General features: G+C 50.3%; 6 protein-coding genes across 6 annotated transcripts; 3 read left to right on the top strand and 3 right to left on the bottom strand.

Moving 5' to 3' along the window:
* Positions 1-815: 815 nt before the first annotated feature.
* Positions 816-3,980, top strand: FSUBG_1675 (YSC84-like protein; the record flags this gene model as incomplete). The annotated part of the gene is made up of 3 exons (XM_036679367.1): positions 816-1,166; positions 1,243-1,627; positions 1,684-3,980. The coding sequence occupies 3 exons, from the start codon at positions 816-818 to the stop codon at positions 3,978-3,980; spliced, it is 3,033 nt and encodes a 1,010-aa protein (XP_036542814.1).
* Positions 3,981-4,781: 801 nt separating this feature from the next.
* Positions 4,782-7,309, top strand: FSUBG_1674 (actin ARP9; the record flags this gene model as incomplete). The annotated part of the gene is made up of 3 exons (XM_036679366.1): positions 4,782-5,340; positions 5,422-7,210; positions 7,264-7,309. The coding sequence occupies 3 exons, from the start codon at positions 4,782-4,784 to the stop codon at positions 7,307-7,309; spliced, it is 2,394 nt and encodes a 797-aa protein (XP_036542813.1).
* A 539-nt stretch (positions 7,310-7,848) lies between these two features.
* On the bottom strand, positions 7,849-9,930 carry FSUBG_1673 (ethionine resistance; the record flags this gene model as incomplete). Its single annotated transcript, XM_036679365.1, has 4 exons — positions 7,849-7,936; positions 7,988-8,316; positions 8,368-9,152; positions 9,210-9,930. The coding sequence occupies 4 exons, from the start codon at positions 9,928-9,930 to the stop codon at positions 7,849-7,851; spliced, it is 1,923 nt and encodes a 640-aa protein (XP_036542812.1).
* A 748-nt stretch (positions 9,931-10,678) lies between these two features.
* Positions 10,679-12,361, bottom strand: FSUBG_1672 (tyrosyl-DNA phosphodiesterase 1; the record flags this gene model as incomplete). The annotated part of the gene is made up of 3 exons (XM_036679364.1): positions 10,679-11,100; positions 11,152-11,923; positions 12,011-12,361. The coding sequence occupies 3 exons, from the start codon at positions 12,359-12,361 to the stop codon at positions 10,679-10,681; spliced, it is 1,545 nt and encodes a 514-aa protein (XP_036542811.1).
* A 1,120-nt stretch (positions 12,362-13,481) lies between these two features.
* Positions 13,482-15,855, top strand: FSUBG_1671 (thioredoxin domain protein; the record flags this gene model as incomplete). The annotated part of the gene is made up of 3 exons (XM_036679363.1): positions 13,482-13,669; positions 13,719-15,468; positions 15,520-15,855. 3 exons carry the CDS (start codon positions 13,482-13,484, stop codon positions 15,853-15,855), a joined length of 2,274 nt encoding a protein of 757 aa, XP_036542810.1.
* Positions 15,856-17,497: 1,642 nt separating this feature from the next.
* FSUBG_1670 (phospholipase D1) lies at positions 17,498-21,635 on the bottom strand (the record flags this gene model as incomplete). Its single annotated transcript, XM_036679362.1, has 9 exons — positions 17,498-19,444; positions 19,498-19,600; positions 19,668-19,925; positions 19,977-20,076; positions 20,134-20,177; positions 20,231-20,306; positions 20,358-20,381; positions 20,437-20,886; positions 20,945-21,635. 9 exons carry the CDS (start codon positions 21,633-21,635, stop codon positions 17,498-17,500), a joined length of 3,693 nt encoding a protein of 1,230 aa, XP_036542809.1.
* Positions 21,636-23,001: the final 1,366 nt, after the last annotated feature.

Below are 23,001 nucleotides of genomic sequence, written 5' to 3'. Positions count from 1 at the left end.
CGTGAAAGTGAATGGCAGTAACTGCACCTTGTCAAAGTTGGGTTTAGGGGTGTTACCCAGTCCCTGGAAGTTTTAAGAGGTTCCGTCATCAGAGCAAGAGCCCCCCCTGACTGAGCCTTGAGCGGGAGCAGCCAGAAAAAAAAGATGATGATCAGTTGAAAGACTGGGAAGAAGTGAGTTTTTGAGGAAAAGTCAATTGCGCCGATGAAAAGGCAATCGATCAAACCCAATCCAATGAGGAAACGGTATATCATGACACAGCATATCAATGGCAACAAACCCCAACAGCCATTCCATTCTGTTCTATTTTCCTCAGCTCAGCTGTCCTCGTCTCTTCCATCCTTCTCTCACCCTCAATTTTGTCCCCATCCCCCCCCCGGTCCCCTCTTGATCGAGTCTCATCTTGACCCGGGGAGGCTTGTTCAAAGGCGGATCATCCCATCCCCATTGCATCCCTCTCGCCCATTCTTCATTCTTCCCTTTCCATTTTCTTGCTTGCCCCTGCACGGATCCTTGCAAAAACGCAAAAAACCAAGCAGGCCGTAGCTGAAGGTAGCCTACAGTAGCCTAGCCCTGGTCCTGTCCCAATGGCTCAGCGGCCCACGTCACCCACCCGCCCGCGCTGACAGGTCACCTCACTCTACTACCTACTCGACTCTAGAGGCCCTGTAAACTTTCCATTAGCGGCTAACATCGTGATTCCAGGGGACCACTTGTCCCATTTCAGTGCCTTCTGGTTCTGGTTCTGGTTCTGCTGCTGGAGGCGCTACTGCTGCAAACGCTAGCAATAGTTCAGCCAGTCCAAGCCCAAGTCCATGTCCAAGTTCAAGTTCAAGTTCAAGTCAGTGCCCGAGCACAAGCACAAGCACCCACCAAGACCAGCGCGGACACTACTTTCGATCCCACCTTCATCAACACGCCAGTTCGGCTTCGGCGCCGTCTCATTCTCATCCTCACTCTCATTCCCACTCCCATTCTCACGCTTCAGTTGTCGCCGCTTACAATTCGGCTCTCAAGAGACCCCTCGTCACTGTTCATCCTCTCTCCGACTCCAATTACGTCTCCTCTGTCTCCTCCTCCTCGACTACAGCATCATCTACACCAACATCATCATACGGCTCGCCCACCACCACCGCAACAACAACCCCGGTCTCGTCTCCAGCCTCGTCTGTCGCATCCCCAACTCCAAGATCGACATCAACATTCGCTACTCACGTATCTGTACCGACCAAACCCCCAAAGAGATCCGTCCACTTCCGCTCTGGCACGACAATCATCTCTAGCGGTAACAATAACAGCACCGCGCCCTATATTCCCGTCCTCTCTGTCGTGCCTCCGCCTGGCCAAGACGGCGGCGACGGAGAGGCAAGACGGCCCGCCATGCAGCGAGTATCTTCCTTTCTCCCCTCGTGGGACAAGAGGTCGTCGGGAGGTTCTAGAGCTGGCCTCTTTGGCTGGTCCTCCAACCGTTCCAGCACCTCCATATCCGTCGCAAACTCCAATGCATTATCCAGGTTAAATACTGCGGCCGCTAATGCCAGTGGCCGAGTACAACGAGAGGCTTTCTGGCCGGCCACTCTGGATCTCGAATGCGAAAAGGCTGCCCGCATCCTCAAGTCATTCTGCAGTATGCTTGCCTCACCTTGCCTGTCAGCCTCATTTTTTGCTAACATGATTACACAGCGGATGGATACCTCGTGCCATTGGAGGAAGAAGAAGACGCACAATCGACGACAAGCGAACCACGCTCCCCAAGACGAGTCACCAAGAAGATACCCAAGCGCATCATCCAGAACGCAGCCGGAATCGCCATCTTTACCTGTATGCGCAGCGGTCTGTACATGACAGGCTCCGGCGGCTCCGGTATTCTCATAGCACGAAAGTCAGATGGTACCTGGTCACCCCCATCAGGAATCATGTTACATACACCCACCCTCAGCTTTATCATCGGCGTCGATGTTTACGATTGCGTTCTTGTTATTAACAACCTTGCCGCCCTCGAATCAATCACAAAGCCTCGTGTCACCCTAGGCGAAGACGTCGGACTAACTAGTGGCCCCCTGGTATCGCTTGACTCAGATGAGTCGCACATAAAATGGAAGGACCTGGGAAATACCGTTCTGACATACCTGAAAGCGCGGGGTCAAAATCAGGTAGTCAACTTGAACGGGTGTATCCTGGCCGAGCGAGGAAACGAGAATGAGCGATTCTATGCCAACCAAGTAACACAGATGGACATTCTGGCTGGTAACGTCGCTCGCCAAGTAGAGGAGGTTGGCCCGCTCTCAGAGGTTATCAAGATGGCAGAAGGTAGGACAGACTACGATGCCTCTGTGATAAGCAAGATCGCTGCGGAATGTGCGCCAGGAGACGCCATGATCGCGACACCCAAATCTTCAACACCCGCCTCGCCTCGAACTGCCTTTGGAATTCCCAATGTCGATGATCCCGATCCCTTTGGTGTGTTGGCCCTAGAGATGGCTGGCTTGGAAATTCGAGAGGCAGGATCAAGACTACGACCTACCAGCAGCCAATTTGACTTCAACCCCGCGCCTACAAGCCCAGCATTCTCAAAGTTCAACAGGCAAAGTATTGACACCTTTGTCTCGAGGAGTAACCGAAACAGTTACATGTCCTCACGAACGGTGAAAAGTCAAATGACGGATGCTGGAACACAGACGGATGTGGGCACAACACCCGAGACAACGCCCAGCCCAGGTCAGAGCGAAGACGGTTTTGACAGGTCTACCCGCACGCAAATTCCCGAGGTCACGGAAGAAGAGGAGGAGGTTGATTACACAAAGGTCGATCTGACCCCTATAAGACATTTGAGCGGAGCCCATACTCCTCTCAGTGCGACCAGCCACAGTAGTACAACAGCTGTGGAACAAGACACCCTCAAAGTCGAGCCCCGGGATGACACTGACAAGGCCTCGAGCAACTATGACAGCGACAGGGACGACAAGAGCAGCCGAAAGACCGACAATGAGGGTGACTCTGAAAGCGAGGTGGAGGAAGATGAGGAGGAGGAAGAACCCGTGGTGTTCGAGGTGGCTGCCGTCCAGCCGGCCAGAACCCAGGCTGTTGCATCCCGCATGATCCATGCCAAGGGTAACATGGTTACCATCGGCAAGAGAATTCCTCCCCCGCTGCCCATGAGGAGCCCTGCCCGGGCCTCGCGATCCAGTAAGAGCGAGATGGGCGATGTCTCAAACCTCCGAAGCCCTCTGCGAAAGGAGGCTTTCAGCGAGGAAGATCTTGCATCTGAAGATGAGCAGACCAAGTCTGACTCTTCACCTTATCTCAAGCCCCAGGAGTTCAAGGTCGAGAAGGTCAGGGTTGAGGCTAAGAAGGCTGAAGAGCCCAAGTCTGAGGAGCCCAAGATTGACGAGCCAAAGGCAGAAGAACCTGAAGCTAAGGAGGCCAAGGTTGACGAGGTCAAGGTCGATGAGCCCAAGGTCGAAGCGCCCAAGACTGTCGAGAACAAGGCCCAAGATGACACGTCTTCCGAATCTGAGGTCGAGTTCTTCCCAGCCGAAGAGGCAAAGACGGACATTGCCAAGACCGAGGAGCCTCAAGCACAGGAGCCTACTACCGAGCCCGCCAAGATCGAGGAGCCAGAGGAGGAGGTTGCAACTGAATCCAAGCCTGAGACCAAGGATGCTCAGACATCACCTACACTTCCCCAGACTGAGCGGCCCGAAAGCCCTGTGACACCCGAGAAGAAGCACACATCGTCTATCTACACTGGCGTTACTGATGACCGATGGAGTGTCGATGGTTCTACACTTACAACACCTACATCTGACCGACCTTTCTCAGTTATTGACGATGTGACTGAAGATGTGACCCCGCGGAAGCCATCAAAAGAGGTCGAACAAACCAAGGAGGCTGAGCTAACTGAGCTGAACGAAAAACATGAAGACTTGAAGAAGATTACATCGAACGAGACAACTCCCAACACGATCACGGTTGTATAATTGAGGATGACGAACGATGGTTTTACATCAGTAGATGTGATATGGCGCACGACCTACACTTTTCATGGGTAATTACTGGGCGGCGGCTTTTTTGAGAGAAGTTTCTTTTTTGCGCATTCTTGTCAATACTTTGGTGAAAATGTACGTTATGATGGGATATTTTTGTGTTCAGGGGTCGATTTGTGGCCCCTGATGGCGTTTGTTGGGTTGGTCATAACCACTTTGTCAGTTCTCTCGAGCAGCGCATAGCTTATACCAGCTCGAGGAGCAAACTGATGAGAAGAGGAATGGGTATTGGTCGATGTACTGGATGTGTCATGGGATGGGAAGGATGAGACGAGACGAGTAAGGCTTGAACATATGGATAAAAAGGAAAGGATCCTTGAAGAACGCAAGTGATCCGTGTACCTGGAGTTAGTTGTGGTTTCTTGGAGGCCTGACCTGGTATAGTCTAGAGGTCAGACTATGATAAAGTATTATTCCTAATGCCATTGAATAGATACAGTATGAACTGGCTTGATTGTTCCCTACAATTTATTGTGAATGAATGAATGAATGAATGAATGAATGAATAAAGTGTCAGAGGTGAATAGTCTGTATTCTTTGGTGGCACTGCTCTGCACTGGCAAGAATTGATAGTGACAGCAACAATAGCTCAATTGTTCATTCACACCACGTTCAGGTATTTAAAAGTACATCTCGAGACAGAAATCTACACCTCGTCAAGTTTGAGTCTCATTTTGGCTTCTTGATACTATTTAGTAGTAGAGCACGTTCTGAGCAAGTTTTGAGTCTGTCATGATGGTCTATAGAACCCCAACCAAGCAGCAGCGAAGAGACAAGGGCGGTCACGTGCACCACGGCGCTCAAGATGCTGCGACGACACCAGCCACATTCACGCCTACGCCTGTCGCGTCGTCCTCATCCCGGTACCAGCTCCGGGCGCGCAAACCTCGAGAAGCGTCGCCAACACCAACACCAACACCAACACCAACACCAACGCGACGAAACAACGGCTCAGTAACGCCATCGCCACATAAATACCAACACCAGTACAACAACAGCCTCGATCTCGGTGCGAGTGCGAGGAAGCGGAATCGCACAATGTCAAGCACGGCCGGCAAATGGCGCGAGGAGCAGGTCCTCATCATCTGCCCCGGCAGCAGAACCACTATGGCTCAGCTGGGTTGCAGTGAATTGACTCCTCCTGCTCGGCGCATGCCTACCAGGATGTTCAAGGATGGCGATCAGTGGGCGCCCTATCACAGGACGAAGCGCACGACTATTGTGAATGGCGTTGAGGAAGACGAATGGTTGGAGGATGTTGACGAGGACGAGGGAGCTGTGTACCCCATTGAAGGTATGTATATGTATATACAGACAGCCATTGAAAGGCGTGCTGTGCTGAGCTGAGCTCACTGCTAATTGCGCATCTTTGTAGCTGGTCGCATCGTCAACATGAGCGCACTCCTCGCTTTCCTCGATCATGTCCACGGCTTGCTTACAACCACATACCACAACACTCCCATCATGCTCATGGCTTCACCACAATGGACACGACCCGACTGCGAGACAATTGCCCGATACGTCTTTGAGAACACGAGAACACCCGCGCTATGCATAATCCACAGCGGAATCGCTACCCAGTATGGTCTGAAGTGGCCCAACTTGACTGTGGTGGATATTGGCTACCAAAAGGTCGACGTTACAGCAATTCACGATGGACGAGTTGTAAACCACATGGATGTCAGCGCGTCCGATGCTGATGGTGAAATTAGCGGAGGTGAAGTTTTCACAAAGAGCTTGCTCAAGTTGCTAGAAAACAAGGGCTTCAACCATGATATGGCGGAGCAGCTGAAGAAGAGCAACATCTGCGAAGTCCTCCCCTACGTCGCCACCGAGGAGAAATTGATGCAACTTCCCACGGAGAACACTGCAGGCGCAACAGGTGGGCAACCAGCTTCTGTCATTGCCGAGGCTGCTGCAAAAGCCCCTGAAGCACCGAAACCCACAGACAATGGAGATGATGATGAGGGCAATGGTAACCCAGAGGACGATGGAGTTCTGGACGTTGCAGCCATCGTTACGAGCGGGCAGACCAAGGAATTCCTCGCTAAAAAAGAGAAGGAGAAAGAAAAGGGCAAGGGAGGTCGAAAGAAGGGCGATAAGGATGCCGACGGCGCCGCTAAAGCTGCACGTCTACCCAACTCCAAGAGGACTCACAATACCTTCTTCTACGAGGAAATCATCCAGGAAGAGGTCCCCCAACCACCCAAGGAGAAGGAGACTGTAGAGACTGCTGCGGCCACTACCAATGGCAACGGCAACGGCACAACAGCAGAAGCCCCCAAGCCTGAGGGCGAGACCAACGGAGCTCAGCCTCAAGGCGACAACACCGCTGCGCCTGCGACAGAGACAGAGACAGAGACAGAGACAGAGAAACCTGCGACAGAAGCGCCCAAGCCAGAACAGACTCAAGAGCCAGCGCAATCGATAGAGCCCAAGCCCGAGGCTGAGCCAAAGCCTGACGCTCAACCCTCCACCGAGACCCCTGAGAAGCGACCAAAGCGCATCCGTCGAGATGTCGAGGTTGGTCTTGAGCGCTTCACTTTCGCTCAACGTCGCGAGATCGATCGCATTGTCAGCGCCATCTATCGCACTGTCCAGGGCATCGACGACATGTACATGCGACCTCCATGCTGGGACAACCTCGTCTTTGTTGGCAACGGTGCTCGTCTCCGCGGTCTTCGCGAGAACATCCTCCAGACCCTCAACGCCCGTCATCTCGTCTCCCCATCCACCGCCACAATGTTCACCTCAGAGCTGCCCTCTAACATGGCCACGCCCACTGGAACCGGCGCTCAAACTCCCACCGGCTCCTTCACAGGCGCGCCTCACCAGCTCTCCTCAAGCGGCGTGAATCCCCTCCTCCAGGCCGCTACCACGGCTGCAGCTGCTGGCACCGCTAATAACATGGTCGGCACGCCGCAGCCAGCTTCTGAGGCTGGAGGACCTACGACGACTCACCACTTCCACAGCCAGACTCCCACGAGCATCAAGACGGCTACTCTGCCGAACTACCTGAGCGAGTGGACAAAGAATGGCTTCGAGGAGTCCATGTTCCTTGGTGCTCAGGTCGCTGCTCGTATTGCGTTTTGCCTACACTCCAACATGGATGCCCAGACCATTGAAGCCCAAAGGCTCATGAGTTTGAGCAGAGTCGATTACAAGTAAGTCCCCTACCATCTACAACCTCTCCAACAATTTTACTAACCTGTCAAAGCGAACTTGGTCCCAAGGGTATTCGCACACATTCTATGTTGGGCTGAAATCGCACAATGAGCTGATAATTTTATGTCATTATACGGGTTTCTCGTTCACATGGTCTCAGCACAGACTTTCAAATCGTGGACCTGAAAGAGGAGTTATAAAGGGGCCAGCGACATGGTAAAAGGCAGACGCAAAATGAGTCAAGACTTGAAGACGAGTCGAGGGGAGCGGGTATAGCAGGCAGAGCACAAATGAGATAATACCATAGATTCGGACATGCCTTGTATGATTATACACAATCAGTTACTCAATTAGAAGCTTTCCATGAATCGAAATTTGCTACAGTTGAGTACACCAGGCATAGATATTTTCAACTTTGGCTAAGGTATCACATTAATATTTCAATGTTATGCACCATTTCCAACTAAAGCATTATCACGACCCCCATATAGTCGTCAGCATTCGTCGTCAACTGTTCCCCCTTTTCCTGTAACCACATGTCATAAACCACTGCATAATTCCACAGTACTTGCTTTGGCTCCCGAAATGCAAGACGATCAAAGACCAATAAGAAATAGATAATCAAGGGCATACGCCACTAACCAGCAGCGTTTCGAAGGGCGGCTTCCTCGGCAGCTTTGTGCCAGTCGGTTCGGAGTAGGTAAATATACTCAATCGATGCGACGCTTTCATACAGTTAGAAACATTGCTTCCAGCACGAGGATGTTTCAACTTACGACATAGTTCCAACCGTGACACCGAGCCATAGTCCCTTCAGTTTCCAGTCAAGGCCAAAGGCCAGGGCAAGCGAGCACGGAAGAGAGAGGGCGTAGTACGCGATAATGTTGGCAGGGCCGCCAATCGACTGCTTTCCAATACCTCGGAGCAGTCCGTGAGCACCTGCTGCAAGACCATCAAAGACTTGCATAACCGACACGATCGGCATGACTGCTGCAACAAGATCAATAACATCGTCGTCCTTGGTGAACAACAGCGGTAGCTGATAGCGCAGAGTTGTGTAAAGAGTCAGGTTGAACATTCCGATGATACAAGCAGCAACAAAAGCCTGGACCTCATTAGCCAGACAATATCAATATTGGTTTAAACATAAACTTACCACGACACCAGTCATCTTGGCAGGTTCAACAAGACCAGCACCAATCAAGTTGGCAATACGAGTTGAGGCAGCAATTGACATAGGGAATGGGATCTCGTATGAGAGTGTTGTAATGGTTGTCACCACACTCTGAGCAGCAAGATACTCGGGGCCAAATCGGCTTGAGAGGAGCGTGAGGATCTCGAAAGCCAGCCACTCTGCCTCGACCATGATCATACCGGGCAGAGCAAGCCGAATCATGATCCACCAGTTGCTGAGAGCCCGTCGGCTAAATCCGCCCCAGCATTGTCGTCCATCCACGAAGCGGACATACAAGAAGAGGAAGATGGGGAGAAGGTTGGTACTGATGGCCACAGCTGTAGGAGCTCCAATGAAACCCCATTGTAACTTCCAAACCAAGAGCCAGCTGAGGAAGACGTTGAAGGGTGCAACAATCAGGAGAACATAAGTCGTAGCGCGGAAGAGACCCTGAGCTTGAGTAAATCGCTTACCACCCTCAAACAGGATGAATCCCGGAATACTGAAGATCATGACCCTGAGATACATACCAGCAAGCTTTGCCGATTCGGGTTCTGGTACAATGGCTCTAATGATACCTTCGGAAAAATACCACAGACCAGCGACAGGGAAACCGAGCACGAACAAGAAACAAGTCATTCGCTGAAACTGAAGCCCAACGAGGTGCTTATGGCCAGATCCATATGCTTGCGCGCATAGAGTGTCGAGAGATGTAGCAAGGCCCTGAAAAGGCGCCAGACAAGTAATAGCGGCGGTCATGTTGGCCACTGATCAAGTTAGTCTCGATTTGCAGTTATTTCGCGAACATCCAACTTCAGACTTACATGAAACAGCACCAAGCTCGAGCTTGCCAATTCGCCCAACAGCAAAGATACTGGTGACATTAATGGAGTATTGCAACAAGAAGGTGACGATGAGTGGTGCGGAATAGGTCATGATGGTCTTGGCCTCTCGCTGCCAAGTGGTCTTGATTCGATGTTCAGCAACAGCGTGCTCCCAAGTATCGTTGAGGTGCTCGGGTAAAAGACCGTCATCACGGTGACCCAAGAGAGGGTCTGTTTCGCCAGGAGGCTGCACAGTTACAGCAGGCGTCTCTTCTTCATCCCGCGCAATCTTTGTACTAAAAAGACGACGATAGATGCGAGTAAAAAGCCCATGCTCCTGTCGATATCCGTGCTTTGGGGGAAGAACATGGTTATCTCGTAGCAAGCTACGCTCAGCATTACGAGACTGTTTTCTCTCTAGAGCTGTCAGGCCTGGCTCATCATACGTCTGAGGGTTCATAATGGGTCGTGAGCCTCCAAAAGCAACACCACTGGGTCGACGGTACATGATGGGGTCGCCCTGAAGGTCCGACACAGAGACATCGTCGTCAATCGCGTTGTCTTCGAACTCGTCATCCGAGCATGCCGCAAGATCTGCAGCCAGAGCAGCCTCAGCTAGAGGCGAGCCCACACGCCATGAAGATGATAGCGCAGGATGTGCGCCAGCGCCACGAGGAGTGCCATAGGGCGAGACTCCAGCTCCTCGTCCTATTGGATCCATGTCAACTCACAGTCGCCTCAGCTGGAATCTTTTCTTCAGGCAGATGAAATTTCAGACGACAATTCTGCAAGGATCACACGAAAGAGACTTCTTCAGAGTGCAACAAGGGACGCCACTCAGTCAAATGGTGGAGTGGGAAAAAGTTGAGTAATACAAGGTAGTCAATGTGAGTTCAATTGTGCTGTCAACCCCATGCATTGAGATCAATGCGCAGATGGCAATCGTGAGGAGGGAGAGAGAGAGGAACAGAGAGGAATGAGACTAGATAAGAATATGAGGAGGCTGTATAGATATGTCGTTGTAGTCAAATCACTAGGCCCGATTGAAAAGAGGCAATAAAGCCGATTTTGCTGTTAGTCTGACTTTGCCATTCGAGTTAGCGTTAACTCAGACCCGCCTTGCCACAGCAAAGGGCGCCTTTGAATTGCCGTAAAGGCGGCTGACCCTGACTTGGTGGAGTCTTACCGCTTCTGGTCAAAGACACGCATCTTTCGATTCACAATGTCGTGATAGGCGCATTGTACCTCAGCCTCTCTTTGACATGATGCGGGGGTGGATCGTCAAGAAGGGTCGTGGTTCGTGATGCCCAGATCTGGGATCATGGTCAACGGCGCATCCCGAGCTTGCATGGGTGAGGGTTTGAGTTATAGTTCGTTCCGTTGCAGATATCTCGTCCAAGTCGATTGGCCCAAATCCTCGGCCAAGCCTATCGGCAGCCTTATCATGACTCCAATATCATGAACTCCATCTAGATCCAAGTCTGACCCGCCCAGTCAGGCTCTGTATGGGACATTGACGCAACCCATGGTATCTCCTCGCTTGCGTAACGTTGTAGTGGAGTGTTGTACGGCATTCGCAACCCAACTATTGATTTGCATTCATACTTCTCGCCTGTACTTTGTATATTTTCCGGCATGTCGGTCTTGAAAGTGCCCATCATGATCGAGTCTTGTTCTATCAATTCTGGCCATATCAAGACACCAATCTCCCAAGATGCAATACGAATTTCGCCTGTTGGTCTGGCTGCTTCACCCCAAGCTTGTTTTGAAATATTAGCTGACGTTAAAAGACCCCAGTCTATAGACGATTTGTTTGACCGAATGTACGTCTTGATATGCGGTGCTGCCCTTTTGCGGCCACTATCTCGCAAAGGGGCGTCTTCGGGAAGTTCTGTGAACCATTAGGCAAAAAGTCCAAGGACTACGTAGAGGTTAGACTCACTAGCACCGCGGGGTGAGTCATTGGCCCAATGATGGAAAATTGGGCGGATGTACTCCAATTGCTTTGCCTGCTGTGATGACTGGATTTTGGTATGTATTGAACCCCCGGAAGAATATCCGTCCAAGGACCTCCGAATCTCATCAGCTGTAGGAAAGACAACCTTAAACCTGGGCCGGCCAAGGCCTTGGTTTTTAGAACGAGTCAAAGGCTCAAACAGAGTCTTTTGTAGCCAATCATCCTTTGCACCCAGCGTGGCAATAGAAGAAACTTGTACAACAATATCTGAGTCACCGTGATCTTGGCATGGTACATGTTGCAGGCACCTTTTCAGAGCCGCCCAGCCCCAGGAAGTTTCTGACATATCTCGGGAGTCGTGCTTTCCCGGCACACTCGCAACTAGTGCAGCTTTGATACTGGAGAAGTCATGGTGTGTAAGCTTATCGGCTAGTGGTTTGCAGATGATCTTACGTCTATCATATGCCTTTAAGTAGTTGAGAAGATCGATTTTGAAGCGTTGTCCGCTTCCAACAGGATGATCTTCCGGTGAATCTTGAATGCTTTGTGACCCTGACAGTTTGGGGAGTAAGGGCGATTTCCAGACGCCGTTGGTCATGTTGGTCCAATCTTTTGGAATCATGTTGGCAGTATGGATGATGATTTGAGCAGTGTCATCATGTCTGCACAGAATCATCATTTTCGAGTGATGTGTTCCAAACATTTCTGGCATAGGAGCAATATGGATTTTGACGTTTTCAAATTCCGATGCTGCGGCCTATAGAGAGTTAGGACGTGAAGACATGCCACTCTAGCTTTTGAAGAGACCATTCAGTTTCATGGCCCGATCACATCCTACACTTACCTCCAACGCTATCCTATTCACATCTTCACGCTTCCAGAAGCCGTGCACTAGGTGCACCTTGACGAGATGGCGTGTGTCGGGGTCGAAAGAGTTCATGAGAAACGGAATATCGTGTAGGAAATTGAACTCCCAACACTCTGAAATGAGAGGATCGCTAAGGAGGTCCTTAAGAGTCACGGCATCTTGATTGTCACCCTCTGAGAGATCATGAATCCAGGTCAATTGCCACGGGGACTTCACGACGGTTGGTTTCCGGTCCCTCTTTTTAGGGGGAGTTATAGAACGCTGCAGTGACTCTGGTGTGTGAGCACCAGGCTCCTCCATTCGCTGGCGTTTGACTGGACGATCCATTGGGGTAGTTTGGTGGTATGGCGTTGCTGAAAGAACCTGTGGATGCTGGCTGGCTAGAGGAAGACCCTGACATGTAGGCGTGAGATTGATTTGCGGGTAACTTTTTGATATGATGCGCCGACAAGGGCTGGTTGAGAATCTCGAGATCAGTCGAGAAGGTGTTGGTGAAGCAATCGTCATGTATGTACGAGGTCGGGAAATAAATTGATTTGTGTATCTCGGAGAAATCTCTTGAACGTGAAACAGATGTTCGTGTGCTGCTCAAAGTCTTTTGAGACTGAAGATTGAGTTGTGAAGAGAAGACGTTGATTTTCAATTCGATTGCTCTGATGGAGGTAGTTCCATTGGTGTCTGGCCCGTTGAGGCTGCTTCCTTCCTTGTCGTTGATCAGAGTGGGCGGAACATCTTAGACTATGCTCTTGGCAGTCAGCACCAATCACTCACTGTAAAGGCTGGAGGGATAGCGAATGGGGTCCTATATGTTGTTCCGATTGAGAGCTGTATAGCTCTGTTATGCCCTGCCAAATACTGCTCTTGGTGAATTTATACGGCAACAACTAAGGTAGGTAGGTATCCTACCTATCGTAGACATGTTCCCCATCATCTCTAAACTCACCGGTAACAAAAAAACACCCCAAACCAAACAAAGGCAAGCGTCCCAATTTAGAGTGGAGTGGCTAAGCAAGGGCCTCTCCCTCTAACTATCCCTGTGGCGTGGCGTCGAATTCCCATACGGAACGTGTTCTCGAATCGAATGCGCCTCCTGAATAGCGACTCTTTTGTCCTCCTTTATTATCTATCCTCTTCCTATCTTGTCTATTCTCATTTTTTGCCCCTCATCAGCATCATCTCCTTTCGCGCCTGGTGAGCGTGACTGTGTGATTGCTTTTCTGGCCATTTCCTTCTTGATCTTTTCCGTATCGCACACCTTCAGCTCCTCAGCCTCACCCCATATGATCGCCAGTCGCTAATTGCTCGCTCTACTGCCTAATCTGGTTCGACCTTGCTTCTCTGATACGGTTACGGCCTCGACATATACTTCGATTGTTTGCGACGTGCGGTCTCTACAATATAAGCCAAAGTTACTCTGCGCATAATACCTTGGCGCCCCTAGCCCAACATGCGCTTCTCGTCGCTTGCGATCCTCGCTGGGCTGTCAGCTGTAGCTCTGGCTGAAGAGGAGAGGAACCCAGTGACCGACCCTACGACTTTCAACGGAAAGTCAGTACCGCCATTCAAGGAGCTGACACCATCGAACTGGGAGGAGGAAACAAAGAAGAATAAGTTCTGGATGGTCAAGCATTACAGGTATGTTGAGCTGGGTAAGAGTATAATTCATATGCTTATGCGTTGTCAGTCCGTACTGTAAGCACTGCACGAGATTCGCTCCAACGTTCCAGACACTCTACGAATTCTACTACACCTCGAAGCCCCCGACCGAAAACCCCGACGATACTTTCACAAAGTACTACGATTTCGCATTCGGTACGGTGAATTGTGTTGCCTACTATGATTTCTGCATGGACCACAACATTCAGTCATACCCGACGACGATTCTCTACGAAGATGGAAAGGTGTTCGACACCCTGCGAGGAATAAAGAACATGACAGCGCTGACTACCTCGGTCGAGAACGCGCTTTCCAAAACACATCCAGGACGTCCTGCACTCGTGGAATTGCCCCAGCCTGGTGATACTGTGTACCCTGCGCCCAAGGTTGAGGAACCAGCCGCCGAGAAAAAGGTCGAAGGAGCTCAGGGAGATGCTAAGGTTCCAGTGGAAAAGCCCGCCGTTAACGCCGAGAAGCCCCTCGACGCCGTTGCTGAAAAGCCGGTTGAGGAGCCAGCTGGTAAAAATGCGGGCAAGTCTCTGGACGACATTACCGAATCTCCCAAGGATGCAGAGAAATCTGACAAGACCGAATCAACCGAGAAGAAGCCCGAGGAATCTGTTGCTGCTAAGGACGAAAATAAGAACACGTTTGGCGCTGATTGGAAGGTTCCCAGCACAGGCCAGATGCTGAAGAAGACCAAGCCCAAGGATACCATTCCCAAGTACAATTTGGAGGGCACAAGTGTGCCCCTGACTCCTGAAAACTTTGACAAGTTGGTCACAAGCTCGAAGGATCCCTGGTTTATCAAGTTCTATGCGCCTTGGTGCTCTCACTGCAAGGCTATGGCCCCCACATGGCAGCAGTTAGCCAAGAACATGCAAGGAAAGCTCAACATTGGCGAGGTGAATTGCGAAGCTGATCACAAGCTTTGCACACAGATGGGCGTCAAGGCATTCCCTACCATCTATTTCGTCACAGGCACCGAAAAGGCTGAATACAAAGGTCTTCGTGGAGTTGGCGATTTCGTTGCCTACGCCGAGGGTGCTCTTGAGGTTGCTGGTGGCGTTATTGATGTCGATGCCGAGAGCTTCAAGGAGCTCGAGAAGACCGAGGAGGTCCTGTTTGTCTACTTCTATGATCATGCAACTACTACCGAGGACTTCAAGGCACTGGACGCCCTCCCGCTCAACCTCATTGGCCGTGGCAAGATCGTCAAGACAAGTGACACCGAACTTTGCACTCGATTCAAGATCACAACTTGGCCCAGACTTCTGGTTTCGCGCGAGGGACGTGCCACTTACTACACCCCTATCACCCCTGATGAGATGAGAGATGTAGACTCCCTCGTCTCGTGGATGAAGTCTACTTGGCTCCCGCTTGTCCCTGAGATGACTGCCATCAACGCCAAGCAGATCATGAGCCACAAGCTGGTTGTGCTTGCGATTCTGAACCGCAACGACGAGGACCGTCTGCAAATTTCCATCTCAGAGCTCAAGAACGCGGCCAACGAGTGGGTTGATCGCCAGGTGCAGGAATTCCAGCTTGAGCGTAAGAAGCTCCGAGATGCCAAGCAGATGAGAATCGAGGAGGCTCAGAGCCGTGATGATCAACGTGCCCTTCGTAATGCCAAGGCCATCAAGATTGATATGGACTCTACCCGTCGTAAGGAGGTCGGCTTCGCTTGGGTTGATGGTATATTCTGGCAGAGGTGGATTGCCACAACCTACAACATCGACGTTCGAGATGGTGAGCGTATCATCATCAACGAGGAAGATGTAAGATTACTAAATGCCTTTGTGCGATTGACTATACTGACAAATCCACAGCGACATCAATTCTGGGACACTACCCCTACTGGTAACCAGATCATGGTTAGCCATACCTCCATCATGGACACTCTTGACAAGATCGTCTATGGCCCCAACCCAATCTCGCCCAAGTACACTATCGGTACTTTGGCCAAGTTCTTCTTCGACATCAAGATGAACTTTGTCGACCATCCATTCCTGTCAATGGGATTTGTCATTGCTGTTGGCTTTGGCCTCTACTCTTGGATCCGCAACCGTACCAGACGGTCTCGCGGCACTTTCTTCCGCATGGACGACTCCCTTGGTCTTAAGGATGGCCTCCTAGGACAGAACGGTAACGACAAGTCTGACTAGACTTGCAGGCTGTGAAACCAGTGCTGTTGAGCGGGGAGGGGAGTAGAGAAAACTGGACTGATACTTGCCAATGTGAATCGACAGGGGTTATTGGAATGGGCTCACAACAGAACTTGCTATGGTCATGTGTTGGTAAATTGCGGAGTTTTGGGTCTGATATCTATTTATTTAGATTGCGTGTCACTGTATAGTACTGATTGAGCTGATGTGGGAATACCACGCTTGCGTACATATGTCACGGTCCGTCCTACCTTTGATCAACCTGTGCCTATGTCCTTGAAACGTGCTGATGCAGTGACCCCTTGTTTTGACTCTTTTCTCTTGTTGAGTCATATATAGTTTATACCAGCTATTGACGGTCTGACGACGATCACAAGTCGAGAGCGTAATCCAGCAGCATATATGCTTCTCCCAAACTTGCCAACAAAGCTGGAGCCTCGCGTCCGCAATGAGACAGCCGCTACTACGTCCTATTCAGGTACACATCCAATAACTTCCACAGAGAACATGGGGAGTGGTTAGAACAACTCCTCCTCCCGAGGGGTCGAAGCGGAATCATTATACAATGCGATCGAGGCAGCGGTTCCCGAAGAAACTGCCCCTCTAGTTCCTGAGAGGTTCCGAGACGAGTTGACCCTTTGGTACACAATGAGAATGCTCACCAAATGTGACTTGATGATCATCAAGGAGGTTAGCCAATCCGTCATCTCTGGCGGCCCCGGAGGAACTCGCAGATGGCATCGAGGACATTGCCTTGGAGATCAAAGATACTCAACCAGATCTGGCGCTTGGAATCAAAGGGATCTCTGAAAGAATCTTCCTCTCTAATCGATTTATGAGAGATATGAATCAATGGTTCTTGAGTGAACAGCGCGAAAACGCTCGCCTGATGAAGGATTATATCGGCAAATTTCGAACGATTGATGCGAACCAATTGTCACGGTAACTAATCGAGACCTAGTTAAGAAAACTTAGGTAAATTCGGCCTAAGCTTGAGAATATCTTTTGTTAATTTTAGTTTTTGGTATCCAATATAGGTAGGTTTAGCATTTTGTTGCTTCCTGAGGATGAGCTGGGGACCATGAATAGTTGCCGCGTTATCGCGCAATGGACAATGGACAATGAGACTCTCAATGGCTGGCGTAAACTATATGGTCAGGGCAACGGCTCGCCAGTCATGCAGGAGTTTGTTAATCTTGCCAATCACTTAGGCAGCAGACGCCTTATCTCTCATACAAGCCACCAAGCAAAGCTTCAGGGGAAAACACCATGGCACGTATCCCAACAGGCCAGCCAAGAAGCTCAAATACACCAAATCAGAGCTAGGAAAGTGGTTCGTCCTGGCTGCTGCTGTTCGTTCCGATCTTCCATATGATCCAATTCATAAACATCTCGCCGATGTACTGGGTGTCGCAGGTGATGACCTGACCACGGCAGTCAAGCTTGGATTGCTACAAAAAAGAATGGGATGCATGCCCAACACGGGAAGCTCTTCACGTGTGCCAAGAACGATCACATTGATATTTCATATCTCTCAAGCTTGATCCATGCCTAATAATGACCTACGAACGAAGCAACATATAAAGAACTGGTACCAAGCGTTTACCTCCTTTCTGTCCAAATACTCCTACCATAGCCTCGATCAAGTGTACAACTCATTTGTGAGATTATTCAAGGTCAGACCTTCCTTAGCGATATCTCCAGCATCAACCAAGAAATCAAGAGGCATCTCAACGAGTGTGCCACGGATTCGTGACAACCACTCCCTGACCTCCCTCACACCACCTGGGAACTCAGATTTCACAATGTGACCATACTCAACCTTGCCCTTCTTAAGCTCCGCCTTGACATCCTGGTCCTTCTTACCAGGGATGATAAAGTATTGAGAGAAGAAAGTGTCGTACTCCTTCCAGGTTCTAACTCTGTTTGTGGGAACAGGGTGGAATGCCCGATCAAATGTCTCTGTGTTGACACGAGCAGTGCTGGTCCAGAGACGTTGGAAATCTGGGCTGAGCGGATCGACGACGAGATGATCGGCTGGAGAACCCCAGTCGTAATCGTTGGGGTCTCGGTCGACGGGTGTCCAGTTTCGGTTGGGTTGATCCCAGCGCTGATCAGGAACGAGGCCGAGATGCTTGCGGAAGAGGAAGCGGCGTAGAGAAGCAGCGAAGCGGGAGGCCGTGTAGGGGCGCCCGTTCATGTATGACTCTACAGGTGTAGGGTCTTCGATGACAACTGCGATCTCAGAATCGTGGTCGCCGAGTTGTGAGCGGTCGTTCAAGTTGGCTGAGCCGCAAATAACAAGCTGGTCATCGACGATGAGAAGCTTGCTGTGGATGTACAACTCCTCAGAGACGAAAGCGTTAATTTCGTCTTCAGGGTTGCCATCCCAGCGTAGATCAGTGACTCTAGGTCCTTTGTCCATGTAGCAGGAGCTGATAGTGTCAAGAGTGTTGTCGCCAACTTTGCTAGCCCCCTGTTGGTATCTCTGGTACGAATCTGTACCACCTCCTTGGGAGTGACCCCCCTGGGAGTAGCCTCCTTGCTCTTGTCTCTGTGGCCGGTCATCATATCGGGAAGAGCTTGAGTGTTCACCGTACTGTGGGCGATCGTCGCGGCGGGAGCCGTAACTATCAGAATCCGGTCTCCCACTGTAACGTGGGTCGGCTTGAGGATGCTCATAGGGATTGCGCTCGGGTCGGCCATATCCTGCATCTGGCCGCTCCCCGTAGTCGCCCCGACCGCCGTAACTTTGCTGTGAGGAGCCACGATAGTCGTCATCACGTCCATATCCCTGTTGAGAGTATCCTTGGGGTCTAGACTGAAACCGAGGATCAGCTCCAGGATGGGCATAAGGATCTCGGGCGGGCTGACGTCCGTACTTGTCGCCTCGACGGTCATCGTCACTATCGCTGTCACGTCGTCTACCACCTCGGCGGTCATCGTCACTGTCGCTATCGCGCCTGTATTTGGACCCAGAGTGACCTCCACGGTAGTCATCGTCCTGGCGTCTGCTGTCTGGTCGAGAGTTGTAGCCCCTCTGAGACTCCTGTCGGTAATCATCTTTCTGAGATCGGTCCTGGTAACCTCGGCTTTCATAGATATCACCTCCTCGTGAGCCTGAAAAGTCGCCTCGACTCTGTTGGTACTGTTCACGTGCTGCCCTTCCAGATCCCTCATCTGGGTAACCGCCCAACTCTCGGTCTCTCTCCTTTCGAGCCTCTTCGTATGACACACCAGTTCGGGCTTCGGCATCGGCCATTGTCTTGGAGGTATTGATTCGATCGAAATTTCGGAGGTTATAAAATCCGATGTATCTGGATGTATCTCGGATGCCTGCCTTCTGAAGCTTCTCGATGATACTATACCCACCACGTGAGATCGAGTCATATTGAAACTCCATGATGGCTCTGGTTCCCAGAGCTCCCTCGTCCTGTAAGTCCCCTGCAAAGGCCGGGACGGCTGGCATCAGAACCCAGACATGGAAAGGTGTTCCTTCATGGTCAGCACGGATAATTCGTTCTACCAATGCAGCACCGATCTTGTTCTTAACAACTCGTTGCTTATCATCGGTAGCAGTGATGAAGAACTGATTCGTTAGTACATGCTTGTAAGACTAAAGGAAGCTAGAACTATACTTACTTGGTTCTCAATGTAAACGTAGAACCTAGAGTTCTTGATGGCGTCGATGTATGCGTTCTGGATCGAACGCTCAAGAGGGTGGCCAGATGACCACTCAGCGCAGCTGTGCCATGTGAGTAACCTTGATACATGTAGAACCCGTAAGATAGGGTAGAGGCAAGTTAACACACCTTCGAATCATCTGGATATGAGGCATGTCACCACGGCCTTCAGATCTATGCCCACGGTCGCGATGAGGGTCATTATGTTCCCCGAACGACCTCAGTCTATCCATGCCACGGCTAAACTGCTGTGTTAACCCACCCAAGTAATCATCCTCGCCTCTAGATCGTCTATCTCCAGAACCGGAGGTGTCTCGTGGGGGCAACTGGAGTTTGTGATACTTGCCAGGATTCTTCTCCTTATATTTATCTTTAAAGATAAAATTCCTATGTATAGTAAGAGACCATATAGACGAATTAAAGGCTGTGATAGCTTACCATCGGTCGATAAAGTGATCGACCATGTCACGAGTAATAGGTCCGTTCATGCTCAGAGCAACATCTGACCAACCCATTCTCGAGCTCTTGGTTCGGTCGACTAGAGTCATCAGTTACGGTCTCCTTGAGAAACACCCCCATTAGAGGAATGACTTACGCTTGTTTTGATCCCAATCCTTAACATCAGCGAAGTCGTAGACTCTGCGGAATCTTGTTAGCATGAATCTTGACTTGATTTCAATAATAAGACATACCTAGCATTGTTGTAGTCTTGCCCTGGGAAAACAATGGCATCCAGGTTACCGGGATGAGCGTCGGCGATGGGATGACCTAGTTGAGACGGTGAGTGACAACTTCCCCTAATAATATACATGAACTTACTGTTTGTATCCCATCTTCCAAAGCCTTGAGTCACGAGAGTTAGCATTTCTTCTTCCAAGTGAGACAGGCAAGTCCATACACATATCAAGTCCTCCCATAAACCCAATCTTGCCATTGTCAATGACGAGGAGCTTCTCGTGGTGCGCCCAGTACAGCACAACACCATCAGCAGTACCGTAGACAGCCTTGATAGCATCTCCGGATGCTTTGGCAAGATCAAAGTTGGTCAAAGCTTTGATAGACTTGCCCAATTCCCTCTGCAGGTCGTAACCCGTGGGCAAGTGGTCAGGATGTCGGAAGACATGGATATTCTTGTGCAGTGCCTCAAGAGCAGTTCTCGTATGGCTGCTATTGAGAGTTAAAGCTGCTTCGACCTCCTTATACACAATGATGTAAACCTGGACACCGCGCTGTGCGGCCTGCTGGAGCATTCGATCCAGACGGTATTGTTCGTTCTTAGCAGGGGGGCGGCGAAGATACAACTCAGGGCTCAGCCACCAATCGAGAATGTAAATACTTTCCTGCGCCTCTAAAAATGGATATGTCAGACATTTATCCAAGAAAAACTATGGGTTACTGTGACTTACGCTCAAGGGCCTGGGAGACTGCCCAGAAGTATGAAGCACCATCGACGTACCACTTGACGTTGCCCTTCGACTCGGAGGCAAATGAATGATATCGGTTCACTGCCTGCTGTCTTTGAAGATATTGGGCAGCAGAATCATGAGCGGGGTCATCGCCGTGAGGTTGCTTTCCTCCTTGTGGACGACCACCGCTTGGTGGTTGGTCATAGCCTCCTTGAGATGGGCCTTGAGAACCATAGCCTTGGCTTCCGTGGCCCTGACTTCCCTGCCCCTGGTTGCTGTAGCCTTGATTACCGTATCCTTGGGACTGTCCGTAGCTTTGAGACTGCCCATAACCCTGAGATTGCCCATAGCTCTGAGGAGGACCTTGGTTACCGTAGCCGGAGTCTCCATAGCTCGGGTTGCCATGACCCTGAGACTGTCCATATCCCTGGGACTGCCCGTAGCCTTGAGAAGGAGCTTGGTTGCCGTAACCCTGATTTCCGTAGCTCTGACTGCCATGGCTTTGGGATTGTCCATAACCTTGGCTTCCATACTGGCCCTGTCCTTGAGATTGACTATAGCCGTAGTCTTGTCCATGGGACTGCTGACTCTGTCCGCTGTGAGATTGTGATTGAGAATCATGCTTATCATCATCGTCTTTCTTGTTCAAAACGCTCTCGACGTGCTCGCCGACCTTCTTAAGGAAATCCATGTCGGAAGAGGAGGATGAGGACTAATACCTCAACGAGCCTAGGTCTTGGCGGTGAGGCTCAAGCGCAAGATGGATAGAGGCTTTCAAAATAGTTTTACGAAGAATATGTCAAAGAATAAACCAACGTAGCCAAGAAGAAGTAGATTTTTAAGTAAGATTATGAGTTGTTTTCTTACTCACACGACGACAGTGATAAGCTGACGGACTGTAAGAAGACAGCTGAGCTTGGAAGCTCAAGTGGGGAGCTGATGACGCCGATGATGGCCACGGAATGCGGAGAGCCAATGAATGAGAGATGCCGTAAATAGGTACATCATCAGGGTTGACTGCTCTAGACAAATAGGGAAGCTTCGTATTCTCATTGGAACATTCATCGAGTTGCAGGGTTCTACACATGACACTCCCTCAGAGAGTCAGCAACTACTAACACAACTAGACAACTCACAACAAACAAACGTGAATCACAACCCATTTGTACAGTGACAATCACTCTCGTTTCATGTCTCTCCAAACACTGATTCAAGCTGATTTCACGCTAAACAGCATCCTACTGAACTGACAGCTTTATTAACTGCCGAAACCAAACCCCGGTAAAAGACTCTAATGCAGGGCAACCCATTGGGACAAGTAACTAAAAGAATCTACCGAACTCGCGTGTCCAGTTGTATAAGGCTCGTGTGAACTGCTGCTTAAACCCGATGAAACCTCTTGGCCTGCAACAACTCATCCAAGGATGAATAGCCGTGATAGCCTGTTTTGCTTCCTTGTATCAGACTCTATAACTGGCATGAGTTCAGTCAACTGATCATGATATCAACGCTGATATAAGGATCACTCAGCCTGTTTTCGACAACCGAGATTAACAGTGTGATTGTCCTGGATCAGCTACAGGTTTCCATGACTCGGTACCGGCCTGAACACCGAAGGATGAGCTGATAGAGTGGACTTTGTCACGATGTTATCCACGGAGTTGCAAGGAATATAGTGGACAGACAGTACAGTACATACCCAACAGTATGAAAGAGTTCCCGTTCTCCATCCGTCCCGTCCCGTCCTGTCTCGTTTCATCAACCCATCCATGAACTCACTAGCTTTCAGGCCTCAACTCTTAAGTTAGTTACCTACCCAGCCTTGATGGTCGGTCGGTCAACTCAACCAGCTCTGAAGCCATCGGCAAAGGCAAAAGGCAAAAGGCAAAAGCAATTCTCAACTGCCAGATTTGCATATGCGCCATTTTATTCCGACAATCTGTGGCAACCGTGGCGTGCAACCTCTTCACGATTGCTCCCGCAGACAGTGAGTGAAAGAAAGGATTCAATCCAATCCAGAGTCGTTCTGAGGGTGTAAAAGAGTCAACTTGGCTGTC

Source organism: Fusarium subglutinans, assembly GCF_013396075.1.
Source record: "Fusarium subglutinans strain NRRL 66333 chromosome Unknown NRRL66333_c0000010, whole genome shotgun sequence".
Lineage (NCBI taxonomy): Eukaryota > Fungi > Ascomycota > Sordariomycetes > Hypocreales > Nectriaceae > Fusarium > Fusarium subglutinans.
This window is presented reverse-complemented; position numbering and strand designations above follow the sequence as displayed.